Below are 14,954 nucleotides of genomic sequence, written 5' to 3'. Positions count from 1 at the left end.
GACGTCCCCGGACGTTGTGAACGTCTACTTAGGTCCGCATTTGGTCCGGTTCATAACGTTCGCTGGGGGACGTTCCGAGGACGTCCGCATTTGGTCCGGTTTATAACGTTCGCGGGGGGACGTTCCGTGGACGTCCGCATTTGGTCCGGTTTATAACGTTCGCGGGGGACTTTCCGTGGACGTCCGCATTTGGTCCGGTTTATAACGTTCGCGGGGGGACGTTTCGTGGACGTCCGCATTTGGTCCGGTTTATAACGTTCGCGGGGGGGACATTCCAAGAACGTCCGCATTTGGTCCGGTTTATAACGTTCGCTGGAGGGCATTCCAAGGACGCCCAATTACCTAGTAATGTTTTTTTTTTGACATTACTATGGTTTTAATGCATTAAACCATAGTAATGTAAGGAAAACATGTCTATTTGTGGAAATGGTTTTACCAATAAAAAAAAAGTTATATGTAACAAATCATGTTTCTTAAGAATGGTTTAGAAACTACTCAATATTCTGTAAAACATGGCCTTAATATTGATCCTTTACTGATTGTATTACAATGATCCAACTAAACCTGATTTCACTATTTAAAATGAATAAAAAGATATGATACAATGCAATTGTTTTCATTAAATAATTTCCACCACCATTACTATATGACTTAATTAGGGTCAATTTAATGTGTTGCATAATCTAAATCACAATGCACACAAAATCAGGCAATAGTGCACCACCATTGTGCAGTTATAGATTAACTGATTAAAACAATGACAATAAAAATTAAGAACAATGTTAATGTGTTTTTTTAATTCAGAATCTTTGCAAATTTCCATCAATGAAGTACTATAAAATAAATAATTGTTGCATATCCACACAAACACATTCAATTAAGAAAAAACAAACTTGAATGTACAACTATAGCCCAAATAGAAAACGTTTATTATTGCTAAGGGTTCAAAATGTAAGCAAAGCGAATGAAAACAGAAATGCAGAATGACAGGTCCTGAATCAGATGCAAGCAATGACTTCCAAACAGCAAGTGCAGGAGAGGCGACCAAAAAGGATGGGAACAAGTCCAATGCTGAAATTGCTGGAAAAGAAAAATGAAAAAGATACAGGTAAGACATGCATCCTCATGTAAACTTCGGCAATTTCACATTCTACACACCCATCATTTCAATTGACAAACTGTTGGTCAGGCTGCAAAGTAAGGTATTTTTTGTCCCAAAATAAAAATAATATGAATAACAGTTCATGCATAATGGATGGGTGGAAATACATGATTCTCATTTAAAAAAAAATCTGAATAATATGAGAGCCCAAATATATATATATATAAAAAACAGGAATACAAGCTTGATAAAAAATAAATAAATGTGACTGTTCATTTGAAACATTTTGTAAAAGGTATAAACTACAAAAAGAATATTGTCACTACAGACAAAAATTGTTCTCATGTACTTCAAAAAAAATTTCAACACTTTTCTGTGATGTCAAACACCAAAAATACTGCTGTAAAAGTGTCCTTAAAGAACAGTTGACCAAATAATGAATTATTGCTCATTGTAGGTGAAAAAGACGTACAGTAAAATTTATTAAAAATGCATTCAAGTATATTTGTATTGTACTAAAAACATACTCAAGTACATTTTAATAGTACGTCTTTTTCACCTGGCCACATTGGTCTGACCTGCATTGTGTGAATACAAATAATATCTCAGATCTGTATAGGTCCAAAGTGAACAGATTTTACAATGAAACAATCTATATTTATGTATGATTTAGCACCATATCAGCAGCAATGGGTATATATATACCCATTATACTGGGACGATACGCCTATCTCCCTATTTGATACTATTACGATGGCGATACAATATGTATTGCGTTTTTTTTTAAGAATTGCGATTCTACAAGACTGTATAAGTAACATTTACAAAAACAATTCATCACAACTTTCTGACTTATTTCAGAAGCATCATACAGTACTACATTCTCTTGAATAAATAATTCAATAACAAAAACATTTTTTAACAGTCACTTGTCACCACGTAGTAACTGAAACAATGTAATTGATAATTTTTATTTTTTTTACATTATTTTAAGCGCCAAGTTTCTATCAAGAGCTGATTTCTATGATAATTTGAACTATTGGATCATCACAGTGAAGTGCACTTTGGGTGAGAGCACAAAATCTGCAGGAATGAGTAAAATTTTGCTCAATACGCGCAATCCTCGCCAGAATTCAAGCCCTGTACCACCAACAACATTAATCCGGAGCAAATTAAATGAGTGAGTAAAGGGTTGGTGTGTCAACTTCATGGTCGGAGAGATTAAAGAGCGAGAACACGCAGCTGGTATCGTTTGTATCTTTTCTGCCAGAGAGTTTCAGATATTTCAGTATCAATATGTATCGAAAAATCAATATTACTGCCAACACTAGATTGCACTTAGTTTTATTATTTCAGATGCCTTTTTAAAACACTACCATTGAAAAATGTAAGGTATATAAAATTCAACCTGCCAAAGCGGTGTTAATGTCAAGCCCTGGTGTTAAAACAAATGCTAAGATTTTTAATAAATTCATGTTTCAGTATTGAACACCCCATTTCCATTTGTTTTACACAGATACATAATACCCTTGCAGCCCTAATATGTTATTAAAATAGTAAGAAAGCAAACGTTTCAGGTAGTGGTGTCATTTGAATTTGCTTACCTAAAGCATCCTCCTCCAGGAAGTAAACTATGACACCAGGGACTGGAACACAGAAACAAATTAGATTAATAGGCATTAATTGTTAGGTTAAGTGTAAATGCTCTCTTGTACCACAATCCTCCATTATTATTACAATAGTCATCTGTGGGTTTACAAAAAGGTTGAGTCTGGAATAAAAAGCAACAAACTTCCCTTTAATAGGGAAAGAAGAAGAAGAAGAAAAAAAAAACACTAGCACTGATGAATTGTCACAATTAAAATTCAGCCAAACCAAAAGCTATGTCCTGACCTATAGCTTTGACTAAGAGAGGGATAAAATACATTTGAATACACAAATTTGAATGCACCTCGCGAGAGATACTTATAACTGACATAACGGAATTAACGTTTGTTGGTGAAAGACAGTGGTGGATATAGACGAGCTCCTATTGATTTTCGTATTTTTTTCATAAATTGCGTGTATTTTGTAGTTAATTGTTAGATAAGTTAGTTGATTCATTTAGATTTCATCATAGGTTAAGTTATAGTTATCATATATAGTATTTATATTAGTTATAGTGTACAGTTTGATAATTAGATAGGTAGTTTTCGTAGCTTAATTGACGTTAGTTAAGTTGTGTGTATATATATGCTGTTCATACGTGTTTGTGAATAGGATTAGTTAGTTTATACGAGGTTTATAGCTATAAGTTACTTATTTGTTTGATTTTTCATATCGTATTCGCGTTCATATCATAGGTAACGTTACATTAGTTATCATATTTTAGTGGATTTTAGCTTTCATAGTACGTCGCAGGTCCATTACACCACTTTCTTCGCGAAACCAGTGGAAATAAAGTTAAATTTGAGGTAAGTAACTTACGTGTATTAATATATATTAACCGTACATACATATAAGATACGCTGCGTGAAGTGCGCGAGATACAGTTACAGCTAGCGCGAGCGAAGTGCGCGAGATACAGTTACAGCTAGCGCGAGCGATGTGCACAAGATCATGCATCCTTAGCTAGTGACGAATAACTTTAATCTGTCAAAAGATTAACGTTATTGTATAGAAGAAAAACAAAGTTACTGTAGTCACGATTAAACACATTTTAACGTTCAAATTAGGCAAAAATTTTTACCCGCAGTCTTCCAGCAACTCGTCTGCCTGCCGTGATGTGTGCATATCATAGGCGGATATGGCCCTACAACTTCCTGTTCATCAAATGGGTTTACTGGCGGGCAGCACACTAAATGCATGCCGCCACCTATTGTACTGGAGTTTAATTAAAATTAGAGTTATTTCTATCTTATAAACTGTTTTACAGTCTATGGGGAAAACACACTGGAAAGTAATGATTCAAGTGGACCTTAAAAACAATAACCACTGCAAGTAGCTTTTGGGCCAAATCAGAATAATAATTCACCTCCCGTGTTTGTAGAAAGACGTGGATTCATGAACTTATTCCTAAGGTCACAGCTGTAGACTGAGCAGACCATTGATTTAGTCTGAATTTATGTATAAATAATGCATATCTTTTTGGAATTATCTTTAAATCTGTATAGCTTACATTATACATTCAAATTAATTAAATTTAAATGTATATTTAAATATAACTTTTAAACATTGAAAAATCAAACTATGAACAATTTACAAATTGTTTACCTGAGAACAAAACCATGTGTTATGTATGACTAAGTTTTTTATGCCATACATCACAAAAAATAACAATTAAATTTGATATAAACAATATTAAGTATTATGATGTTAAAAACAGCCAACAGTGTGGCTACATCTTTTAATTGATCTTGTTTGAAATAGTTATGTATGTATATATATATATATATATATATATATATATATATATATATATATATATATATATATATATGTATGTGTGTGTGTGTGTGTATTTATTTAATTGTTTATTTCTGTTTTCTCAGCCTTTGTACTTCTGGCCAGTATGTCCTCCAAAAGGTAAGTTCAGTACCAATCAAGTTATATGGCTGATAGTTTAAGGGAAAAACAGATTAAATCTGGAAATGTACTGATAAACGCAATTTATTGAATTATTGGCAGAGACACCAGTATAGTAGATGGATGACATCAATAGAGCGTAAGAGGCAGTACAATAAAATCTGGGCTAGAGTGTCAAGGGCACAAAAGGCAGCAGCCAACAAGGAAACGATCAGTGCAATTGAGACGGCCAGCTTTGCTGATAGTGACAGTCACAACCAGGTCTTTGAGGAGGAAAATTTTAGCATGTTTATAGATCCAGCCCTGTCAAGTTCTGATAGCGAACAGGATACAACTACTCTCAAGGAAGAACTTTCAAAATGGGCATGCAAGTTTCAAGTTAAACATAATGCTGTGGATGCTCTCTTAAACATCCTCAAAATACATGGGCATGCAGAACTCCCCTATACTGCAAGGACACTCTTTGCAAATGAGAAGCATTATGAACTTACTACCAAAGATGCTGTTGAGAGTGTACAGTTCAATGTGGCAGATCAGCTCTCAAAGCATCTGAGCAGATATTATGCAGCTGTGACAGACCATCTGCAGTCACTGGACCTCTCCTTAAATGTTGATGGGCTACCATTATTTAAAAGCTCAAACTTGTCCCTCTGGCCAGTTCTTTGTTCCATTAATTTGTCACCAGCATGTATTTTCCCCTCTGCCTCACCACTGCTGCATCCAAACCTAAAACACAAGACTTTATTAGTGACACAGTTCAGGAATTGGCAGAACTAATGCAGAATGGTCTGACCTGGGAAGGCAAACATTTAAACATCCAACTGAGATGCGTTACCTGCGATGCTCCTGCCAAAGCCATGGTCAAGTGTGTCAAGCAGTTCTCGGGCTACTATGGGTGCGACAGATGCACCCAGAAGGGATCCTGGGATGGTCGGATGACGTATCCAGATGTTGACAATCTGACCTTGAGGACAGACCAATCATTCAGGGAGTGTTGGCAACCAGAACACCATCACGAGGAGAAGATTTCGCCTTTCTCTGTCCTCCCAATCGACATGATCAAATCATTCCCCATCGATTACATGCACCAGAGCTGCCTTGGGGTCATGAAAAAGTTGCTGCTATTGTGGACAAGAGGTAGATCCGAGTACCGCATGTCATCAGGGGACGTGGCCCGTGTAAGCAATAGGCTGGTGACACTGAAGAAAACAATTCCTGACTGCTTTGCCAGAAAGCCAAGGGGTTGCAAGAAATTGAGCGTTGGAAAGCAACCGAATTCAGACAGTTTGCATTATACACAGGGAAGATAGTTCTGAAGGGAGCACTACAAGGACAACTGTACGAACACTTCTTGTGTTTTAGCACTGCTCTGTGCATCTTAGTGAGTCCAGAACTTACAAAGGCACAAGGGCCTTATGCCAGCCAACTACTTCAATACTTTGTGGAGAAAGGACGGGAGATATATGGAGAGACATTTTTAGTGTACAACGTCCATTCATTGCTGCACCTTTCAGAAGATGCTCAAAACTTTGGCTGCCTTGACAACTGCAGTGCGTTTAAATTTGAAAACTATCTACATCAGATGAAGAACATGGTCCGCTCTGGAAAAAATGTCTTAACTCAAGTAGCAAATCGTCTGGAGGAAACATCAAAGCTGAAGCAAGAAAACAAGGAAAAAGTGGTGTCATTGAAAAGCCCAAACAATGTGTTTGTTTTAAGCCCTGAAGAATGTTGTGAGGTGGTGTCAGAAGGGGTGGACAACACAATGTTATGCAGAGTGTTCACCAATTTACAGCCATATCTGATGACACCATGCGATTCCCGTCTTTATGGAGCGTATGTAGCTAGCATTAGGCACTCACAAATGCGTTGCCTTGACAGAAAGGCACTTGAGAGGAGGGCATTCATGTTGGAAGATCGTGGAATCAGAATTGTCGTGTCTATCCTTCATACTTTGTAGACTGTTGAAAGATGTACATAGTTATTTATTAGTTTCATTTAAAGACACAGAGCATTACAACCAAATCATCAAATATGTCACAAGACTCAAGCCTTTCTGTAGAAGAACATTTTAACTACAAAAATGAAATGAGAATGTCTAGAACTTAAGAAAACAAGGAGGATCAAAATGGAACAAATGGATCTGATACAAAACAGCCATTATCATAATTTATTCATGAGGTTAGAGCATGTCCTATGGATCAATTCATAACTAATTATAAAAATTTCAACAAATTATATTTTAACTTTTCTGTTTAATACAGGATTATTTGCGCTATGTTGTGCTTCATTTTATTGAGCACAATGAAGTTGAGGTGGCTCCATCCAGCTGGTTGGAGTTAAATAATGAGGTAAGACGAAGTCCATATATATAAAAATAAATGTTAAATATTAAACAGGTTTATTGTAAATGTGCAAATGAAAACAAATACATCTATGTCTGAAAGGTATTGTATTGCTACTGGCCTCACGTGAACGCTGGTATTATGGTAAAAAAATGTGCCATTCCAGACAAGAAGCTGTGGTCAAAACATCAAGTCAGAATATTTTCTGACACAGGTAAAGTATGCAAAATAATACCTTACAAACTTTTAATCAAGACAAAACAATAGCAAATATTTCTATAATAAGTTATGCTGCTTTGTGAGCAGATAATTATGGTCTCGCAAGATTTCGGGCAAGAAAGGCCCAAGAAACGTCGCATGTTGAGGACTCTGATGAGAATAGGGGAGAAAAGTCATTCCCCTAGACGATTTAGAGGTATTTAGATATGGTATAATACATAGGTTAAAGATCTTCCCTAATTTATTATGAAAGGTAATTTTTTTAATTTGTTTTTTGCAGAGGAAGAAGTCTTGCCCAGCCAGCCCAGATGGGCAAAACAGGCTCAAAGCTGTAAGCATATAAACTATAACTGAAATGAGAATGATTATGAAAAGCCAAAATTTGTGTTCTCTATTAATGTTTAATTAAATTTTGTTTTGCAGTTCATGAGAATGGTGGGTCGTCTCAAGGTGAATTCATTGTGGTGTGCTCATACCAAAAAAAAAAAAGGGTTTTAAATATCAGTGAGGATTTTTAAAAGGAGAATTTATTTAACTATATAACCTAATTCTTTATTTTCATTATTCCATTTGGCCTGGAAGATGACATTACCAGCTTACAAGCAAAGAAAAGAAAACAAAATCAAAAAACAGATCAACATTAGCAGAAACTACACTTGAGTGTAAGTAGAAAATTAATGTCACTTAAAATATATATATGAAGAGAAGTCAATATTGCCTACATGATTGCTGTCACTGTTTTTTTTTTTTTTCAGCTGTTGAGACTGATGAAGGTAAGACCACTGTTATTTAGTTTTTATAGGTTTAAACAATGTTATGTCTTTTTCACTCAGTTCTTTTTTTTATTTTTACCTTAGATGAGGAACTGCAGCCAAAAAGAAAAAAACAAAAACAAACTCATTTGATGTTGCCCAATGCTCCTTCCTGTGAGTACATTTTGAGTTTTAATTTTTCAGTAACTGAGTAATTATAGAAAGAAGTTTAAGGTTGGGACTTTTTTTAAACTAAATTAAATAAAACAGCAACACAACTCTTTACAACATTCATAATAATAAATGCTTCTTGAGCAGCAAATCAGCATATTAATGATTTCTGAAGGATCATGAAGACTATACTAATTCAGCTTTGCCATCACATAAATGTATTTAGTAATTAAACTGCATTTAGTCATTTACATTTACAGTACAAAAACTGTAGTAATAATTCACATTATAACGGTTTCGACTTTCACATTGATCAAATAAATGAAGCCTAGGTGAGCAGGATAACAGAAAACTTCTGCATTGTAACATTGAATCTTTTTGATTGATGTGGTTACAGTTCAATCTGCTTCAACACTCCAACCACAGTCCAGTTCTACAAGCCAGCAGATTCAAGGTACGAAGAAAGACTTTATACACATATATACAGATGACCTGGATAGATATGTACAGGCATTGTGATTCTAACAGTCATACTTTCTTTAATATGAATCAGCTCTGTTTAATCTGTCTTTTTGACATTTGCTATAATATATATATATATATAATATTTTGAAGGGCATAGGCCTTTTTTGTTGCATTGATTACAATAGTGTTATTTGAAGCATTTATTACATAAATGTTAAAATTGATAGATTTTAATTATACTGTAATGCTGAATGGCTATAATTACTAAAATTGAGAAAAAAATCAGAGAGAGAGAGAGAGACAATGTTTTCACAATGTTTTCACAGATATCTCTCAGCTATTTGATGGCTTGGAGAGAAGAATACTGCTGAAACTTGACCAAATCCATGCCGATATTAAAACAGCTATTGGACTGCAGTCTGTGAACCAGCAAAGCACCTCTGCCTTGGACCTATTCGAGGTGCTAGAGGAGCCTTGCAAGTCAGTGGAGGAATTGGAAGAGCTGTGCGAAAAGCTGAAAGCTGTTGAGTTTCGCAAGAAGATTGTATGTGCTGAAACAAATGCTGTTTTATGTTATGCTGCAATTTCTTGGCACTGTTCTTTGATAACTGATTGTTGTTGTTTGTATGTAGATTCGATATCTTTGTCTTCAGAGTGCAGGCAGTTTGGGGGATGGCATTAGAAGAATGCTAAAAAAAATCGGAGAGAATTCCCTTTGGGCTGAATACAGCTACAAAGGGAGAAAAGGAAAACGGGCATTTCAGCAACTGCTGATCAATGATGCGATCATACGTAAGTTCAAAACATTACTCAAGAGATCCTGTCTCCAAGATTGCAAAAAGCGCAAGTTGAATGTGATAGATTCATTCTCTTTGATTGAAATATTCATTCAAACTTAGCATATAAATATATAAGTGGAAAATGATCTGTTATGAGAACATGATGGATTTTTAGTACTATCGAGAATAATACTTTCTACATGTGTCTGTGATCTAGTTATACTTACTGTGAACTATAACTTGAAGGTGCCTGCAGTAAGGTGTATCCACACCACAAGACCCAGAGTGTGGAAGACATGATAGCCGTGACCCTTAAGCATGCTCCACATCGTGAGAAAGCAAAGAAAAATGTTCAGGTAAGAGGATTTTGTCCAAAAACTCACAATATAAGTAGGCTTACTTTTAAAAGAGTATTAACACTGGAGAGTACGTAGATGTGAATTTGAGAACTTGTACAATAAATATTCATACTTGTACGTGAACATTTACACTCACAGCTCCAATGTGAAAACCTGTCAAATTAAAATCTGAAGTTGAATGTTGAAATTTGCACTCGCAGACAAAAGACAAAAAAAATATATATATTCTGAATTTGAAGCTGCAGACAAGTAGTCACAAATGTGAAAAATGCCATTCACAGAAATACAATGACAGTCACAAACTTGTAATATATATATTTGCCTTTAATCGCAGTACAACCTCAATTAGGCACTTCTCAAATCTGTCACTACAATTTCAAATTTCGTTGCAAAACTAACTTGTGCACTTGCAACTCAGTGGCGGTGAGAGAGAAAGGGAGACGCTCTGAGATGCTAACATGGCTTAATGCATTAGACTGATATATAAAGAAATAAATGATATTATCAAACTCAGTAAACACCATACTAATAATGCATTCTACAGAAAAGCAGATGAGCACAGAATATGACGAAAGAAAGCAAATTTGTGTTCAGTGCAAATAAACCTGCTGCCTTTGTTTTATTAATAATGTATAACGAATTGTGTGGTTTTTTTAATAACTGTTGGTCTATTAAGCGTTTTCAATGGGAGGGAGATGCTTAACGTACAATTAAACACATTGCTTTGAACACCCTGCCACCCCTTCTCTCTCACCGCCCCTGAGTTGCAAGTGTAAATGTTCACGTAATATGATTATTTTTTGTACAAGTTCTCAAATTCACATCTACGTGCTCTAGGGTGTTGATACTTTTTACCTTCATAGAGTAGTGAGTAATGAATGCGAGAGTGGTGATTAGGTAAAGTGAAAGGCATCTATATATAATACTTACGAGCCATAATGGCCATGGTTGGTTATGATGTTTTTGGTATCTCTTCAACCAATGGAGGACAGCATTCCCACCTGTGGAAACAAAAGTCTAAATTAGTGAGAAGTAAAAGACTGATAAATGATAGAGAGGTATGGGCAACATATTCATAGACAGTATATTCTGATTTACAGGATAACAAAAGCAGATATCCATAAATCCCTCTGTAATTATTTCTCCATCTAATATGTGAACACAGTGAAAAACAAGGTTAAACGTCAGTAATTAGCCAGCATAAGCCGCAAAATTAAATTAAAATTGGATATTTGTGATAAATAAACTGTATTATTAAATAATATATAAAATATATTGTTTCTGTTTTATAAATTTTTACCAGTGCTAATTGGCTTTATGCACAGCTGCACTAATTCCTGAACTTCAGCCAGCTCCTTTGTTTCCTGTCTGCCATTATTGGACAAACTGATTAATCCAGGTGTGTCTGATTATTGTTGTTGTGACTACTGAGGTCAGGCACACCTGGATTAATCAGTTTGTCCAATAATGGCAGACAGGAAACAAAGGAGCTGGCTGAAGTTCAGGAAGTAGTGCAGCTGTGCATAAAGCCAATTTAAACAAAATTAATTAATTTAAATGGATGAATAAACAAACATGTTGCACAATTGTTATTTTATTTATTTGTCTTTATTTATTATATTTGCAATGAACGATTAGTTTACCTTTACATCATTAGAAATGGGTGTCTCAACTGTACCACATATGGGTACAGTTGAGACAAAGTTGAGACAAAAAGCACCTTATTTTTATGAGCTAATTGTGGAAAATATAAACTACTCATGGGTATTATTGATTGATAATATCTTAGTCTACAAGCTAATGAAATGTCATGTGGCATGTCATGTGGAAATTCACTTCTTTTCAGTATCTATTTTTGTGTGAAATATCAAAACGAAAAAAGTGTCTCAACTATACTCACTCTACCCTACAATAGCCAATCAGAAAATAGCACTATTGTATCTGGGTAAGATTCAAGATAAATCATGATCGCCTGTTTTAATGTTATAAAAACAACTTGTTTGACACAAAAAATGACAACTTGACTGATGTTAGACAATGTTTCCCAGATAATTAGCATCAGTTTTTCATGAGTGTCTGTAACTTAGACAACAGTTTTACAGCCTGTTCACTGACAACACCTGCTTAGAACAAGTAGTAGTAGGCCTAGTTATATTTTCGTTATCACACGATGACTGACATATTGTCACATTATAAACATCTCTCTCTCCAAATAGGCTTAAAATAATAACTTTTAAAATCATGTCATATTTTATAATTATATCCTGGCCATGGATGCATTAATCATTGCATCTGTCTTTCAAAGATGTCAGGTAAAAAGCAGGGGGGTTTTGGTTAATTAAATTCAGCAATTTTGGTGAATAATAAGCAAATATCACCGATTCAGCCTATATAATTATGTAACAGACTAACATGACATCAACACCAGTTTACTTTTATAATGTACTTCCTAAATGATACTTGAATAACGCACTTACCAATTAGCAATGACGGTGCAGCCTGCAGTCTTCCACTCTTGTCAGCGGGATTATGGGGTGGCGCAGCAGCTCGCAGGGGGAGGGGGTCGAAGTACTTTTATTGTACTTGACCGACCGGACGAGTAACTTAATTTTAGTGACAAAAAACAATAACCAGGGAAGCACCGAAACGTAAGAATGATTGTGATTTTATTACATTCAATGTAACGTTAAACAGCGGTTGATAATGGGTGTATTTCTGGTAACAATGTCGCGTTGAGGCTTAGATACATTCGTGGAGAAATAAAAACAAATGAGTGAAACAGCACACAAAACTCACAGAAGAAATGCACTGAGGTAAAAAATCAAACGTTAGTGGTGTTATGTTAAACAATCATATGTTATAAATAAAACAACAAAGGGAGCTTTTTTGCTAAATATTAATATCACGATTGAAAATGTTACATTGAATTTATAGTTCATTAATCAAGTAGCGTAGTTAATATGTATTATTAAGCTATTTACATTTTAGACACAAACAATATCAACTGTTTATGTTCTATTTTGCCGACGAAAATAGTTCCAACAGCAGCGCAGTTACTGAACGATTCAGCGTTTTGAAGGAATCTTTTGTATGAATGACTCAATTATGACTCACTAATTAAGACGGTCACATGCCGCCACCTATTGGCGGTTTAGTTTCATGTTCAAGCATTGCATTTTTTTATTTGTATATTCAAACATTTATTTAAAACATCAATCTCATAACATTATTTATTGCAGTTGTAATTTTGCAGTGCGAATTATTTAATGTAATGGGTAACAGCCCTCTTATTATTATAACTGAATTTATTGATCAAATGTAACAATTTGACATGAAAGATGATACATACATTTAATAACGTAAAGTTGTCTTAATAAAAATAAATAACACACTGGGGTAAATATCACAAATATGAAGATTTAAGCGTGTCAAATCTGAAAATATTGCTTCAGAATAAATATATTTACACCACCAAATCCCCCACTCCGTACAGTAGGCTGCAGTAGGCTACAATATTTATTTTTATTGGTAGCCTACAATCCGTGCCGCGAGATGTTTTAAAAGGTGGTGGGGACAATATCAACCCTGGCAAAAAGTTTATTTTACTAAAAACATACTCAAGTACATTTTTAATACATTTAGTATATGTCTACGTCTTTTTCACCTGCATGGGTGCTCCAAAAGTGTTTGAGCAAGATGATTCGGTGAATTGCCATGTGTCTAATCAAATATAATGTTTGCATATTTAAGCATGTCTTGCTACTTGACAAATATAGACCTGTTGTCATTGTTAATATGATATATGAAAAAATAAGTTAAAATTGTATGATCTTTAAGCATTTTTGAAGATGACTTATTTTTGTGTGTGTAGCCTATCATAGCCTAAAAAAGCGCGTATAGGCTTTATACTAAAAAGGTGTGTATCGGCAAGTAAAAGGTCATTTATGTGTATAAAGAGCACGCAGAATGAATGCATGAATTTGTACTCAGTACCAGGAGACTTCCGAATTCATACATCTCTATGATGCTGTGCTTGTGTCGTGTGTGTATGCAAACAGACAGTGGGTACGATGCGGTAACACTTTATTTTACAGTGTCCTTGTTACATGTAGCCTACTTACAATAGCATAATTATGCATAATTACATGCAACTAACCCTCAACCAAACCCTAATCCTACCCTAACTCTATAGTAAGTAGCCTACATGTATAATATTACTTAAATATATAATTACGCTGTCAATGACACCGTAAAACAAAGTATAACCGCACAATGTGTTCTTGAATAAAATCACTTCTAGCCTAGGGCACAATGATCCTCTGTAGCCCATTTAAAAATATTTAAATTATAGAAAACTAGCTGTATTTAAGATAAAACCTAAAGGTTTACATTTTGTTACTTTGTTTTAGGTTCCAAGGGTGGAATCAGATGTGGAGGAGTAACGCTTCAACATGGAAACTTGGCAACTCCACGCAAACACACACACACGTTTTTGTTTATGAAAATAAAAGTATTTTTGTGTCCTGATATTCGGAATTTGTGTGTTTTTCCTTGTTGTGTGTTTGTTCCTTGGTTGTTCAATTTTGTGTTATCAGACTAATGCTACACTATAAAAGGGTGTTAAGATGTTAAAAGGACTTCTAGTGAAGTTCCGTAAAGGTCCCCGAAAGTTTTCTAAACGTCCCGTGAATGTCCCTCGGGACGTCGCGCGAACGTCCCCCGCGAAGTCCTGCGAACGTCCCGCTGACGTCCCCCGCAACGTCCTGCGAACGTCCCGCTAACGTCCCCCACGACGTCCTGCGAACGTTTAAAGAACCCTACACGAAGACGTTCAGGGAACGTTCGCAGTGGACGTTCAGGGGACGTTCTGGGGACGTTTTTTTGTTAGCTGGGTTCAAGCCAATTTAATACAACAATGAACCTTAGTCAGAGATATCATATGAAGTGGTTAATGTTCTGTAAAATTATTATTGTAATAAAGTTTTGTTTAACATCAAGGCTATTTAACACATCCCAATATAATTTTTGTTTAAATAGTTTTTAACTACATAAGCAGTATTTGATGATTTTAGTGCGGGAGTACGGTACCGAACTGATGCGGATCGTGAGAAGCGGCGTGCCCGTTTCTGCACGTTTATGGCGGGAGCATCCGCCACTGACTCAGCAACATTTGCACAACGGACGGCATGTAATAAATG

At 35.4% G+C, this 14,954-nt stretch overlaps 1 protein-coding gene and 1 long non-coding RNA gene across 6 annotated transcripts; one reads left to right on the top strand and one right to left on the bottom strand.

The window, feature by feature from the left end:
- Positions 1-647: 647 nt before the first annotated feature.
- LOC127625050 (uncharacterized) lies at positions 648-12,374 on the bottom strand. Of its 4 annotated transcripts, none has more exons than XR_007968241.1 (7): positions 12,234-12,374; positions 10,687-10,757; positions 9,625-9,718; positions 5,502-6,627; positions 5,158-5,392; positions 2,707-2,748; positions 648-1,080 (listed from the first exon to the last, which is right to left on the bottom strand). It is a non-coding gene; the product is annotated as an uncharacterized LOC127625050 (long non-coding RNA). The 4 variants fall into 4 exon arrangements; XR_007968243.1 differs by lacking the exon at positions 12,234-12,374 and having other exon boundaries at positions 5,502-6,320; positions 6,452-6,627; positions 10,687-10,936; XR_007968242.1 differs by lacking the exon at positions 12,234-12,374 and having other exon boundaries at positions 5,502-6,320; positions 6,529-6,627; positions 10,687-10,936.
- Positions 7,857-14,645, top strand: LOC127625032 (uncharacterized). Of its 2 annotated transcripts, XM_052100083.1 has the most exons (7): positions 7,857-8,003; positions 8,088-8,156; positions 8,551-8,607; positions 8,945-9,162; positions 9,251-9,410; positions 9,644-9,753; positions 14,166-14,645. In XM_052100083.1, exons 1-7 carry the CDS (start codon positions 7,928-7,930, stop codon positions 14,196-14,198), a joined length of 723 nt encoding a protein of 240 aa, XP_051956043.1. In that variant the 5' UTR covers positions 7,857-7,927; the 3' UTR covers positions 14,199-14,645. The 2 variants fall into 2 exon arrangements, with proteins under 2 accessions (XP_051956043.1, XP_051956042.1); XM_052100082.1 differs by lacking the exon at positions 14,166-14,645 and having other exon boundaries at positions 9,644-10,405.
- The last annotated feature ends 309 nt before the right edge of the window (positions 14,646-14,954 follow it).

This window comes from Xyrauchen texanus, chromosome 31 (genome assembly GCF_025860055.1).
Source record: "Xyrauchen texanus isolate HMW12.3.18 chromosome 31, RBS_HiC_50CHRs, whole genome shotgun sequence".
NCBI classification, from domain to species: domain Eukaryota; kingdom Metazoa; phylum Chordata; class Actinopteri; order Cypriniformes; family Catostomidae; genus Xyrauchen; species Xyrauchen texanus.
Note: the sequence above shows the minus strand (reverse complement) of the source record. Positions and strands in the feature narration are given on the sequence as shown.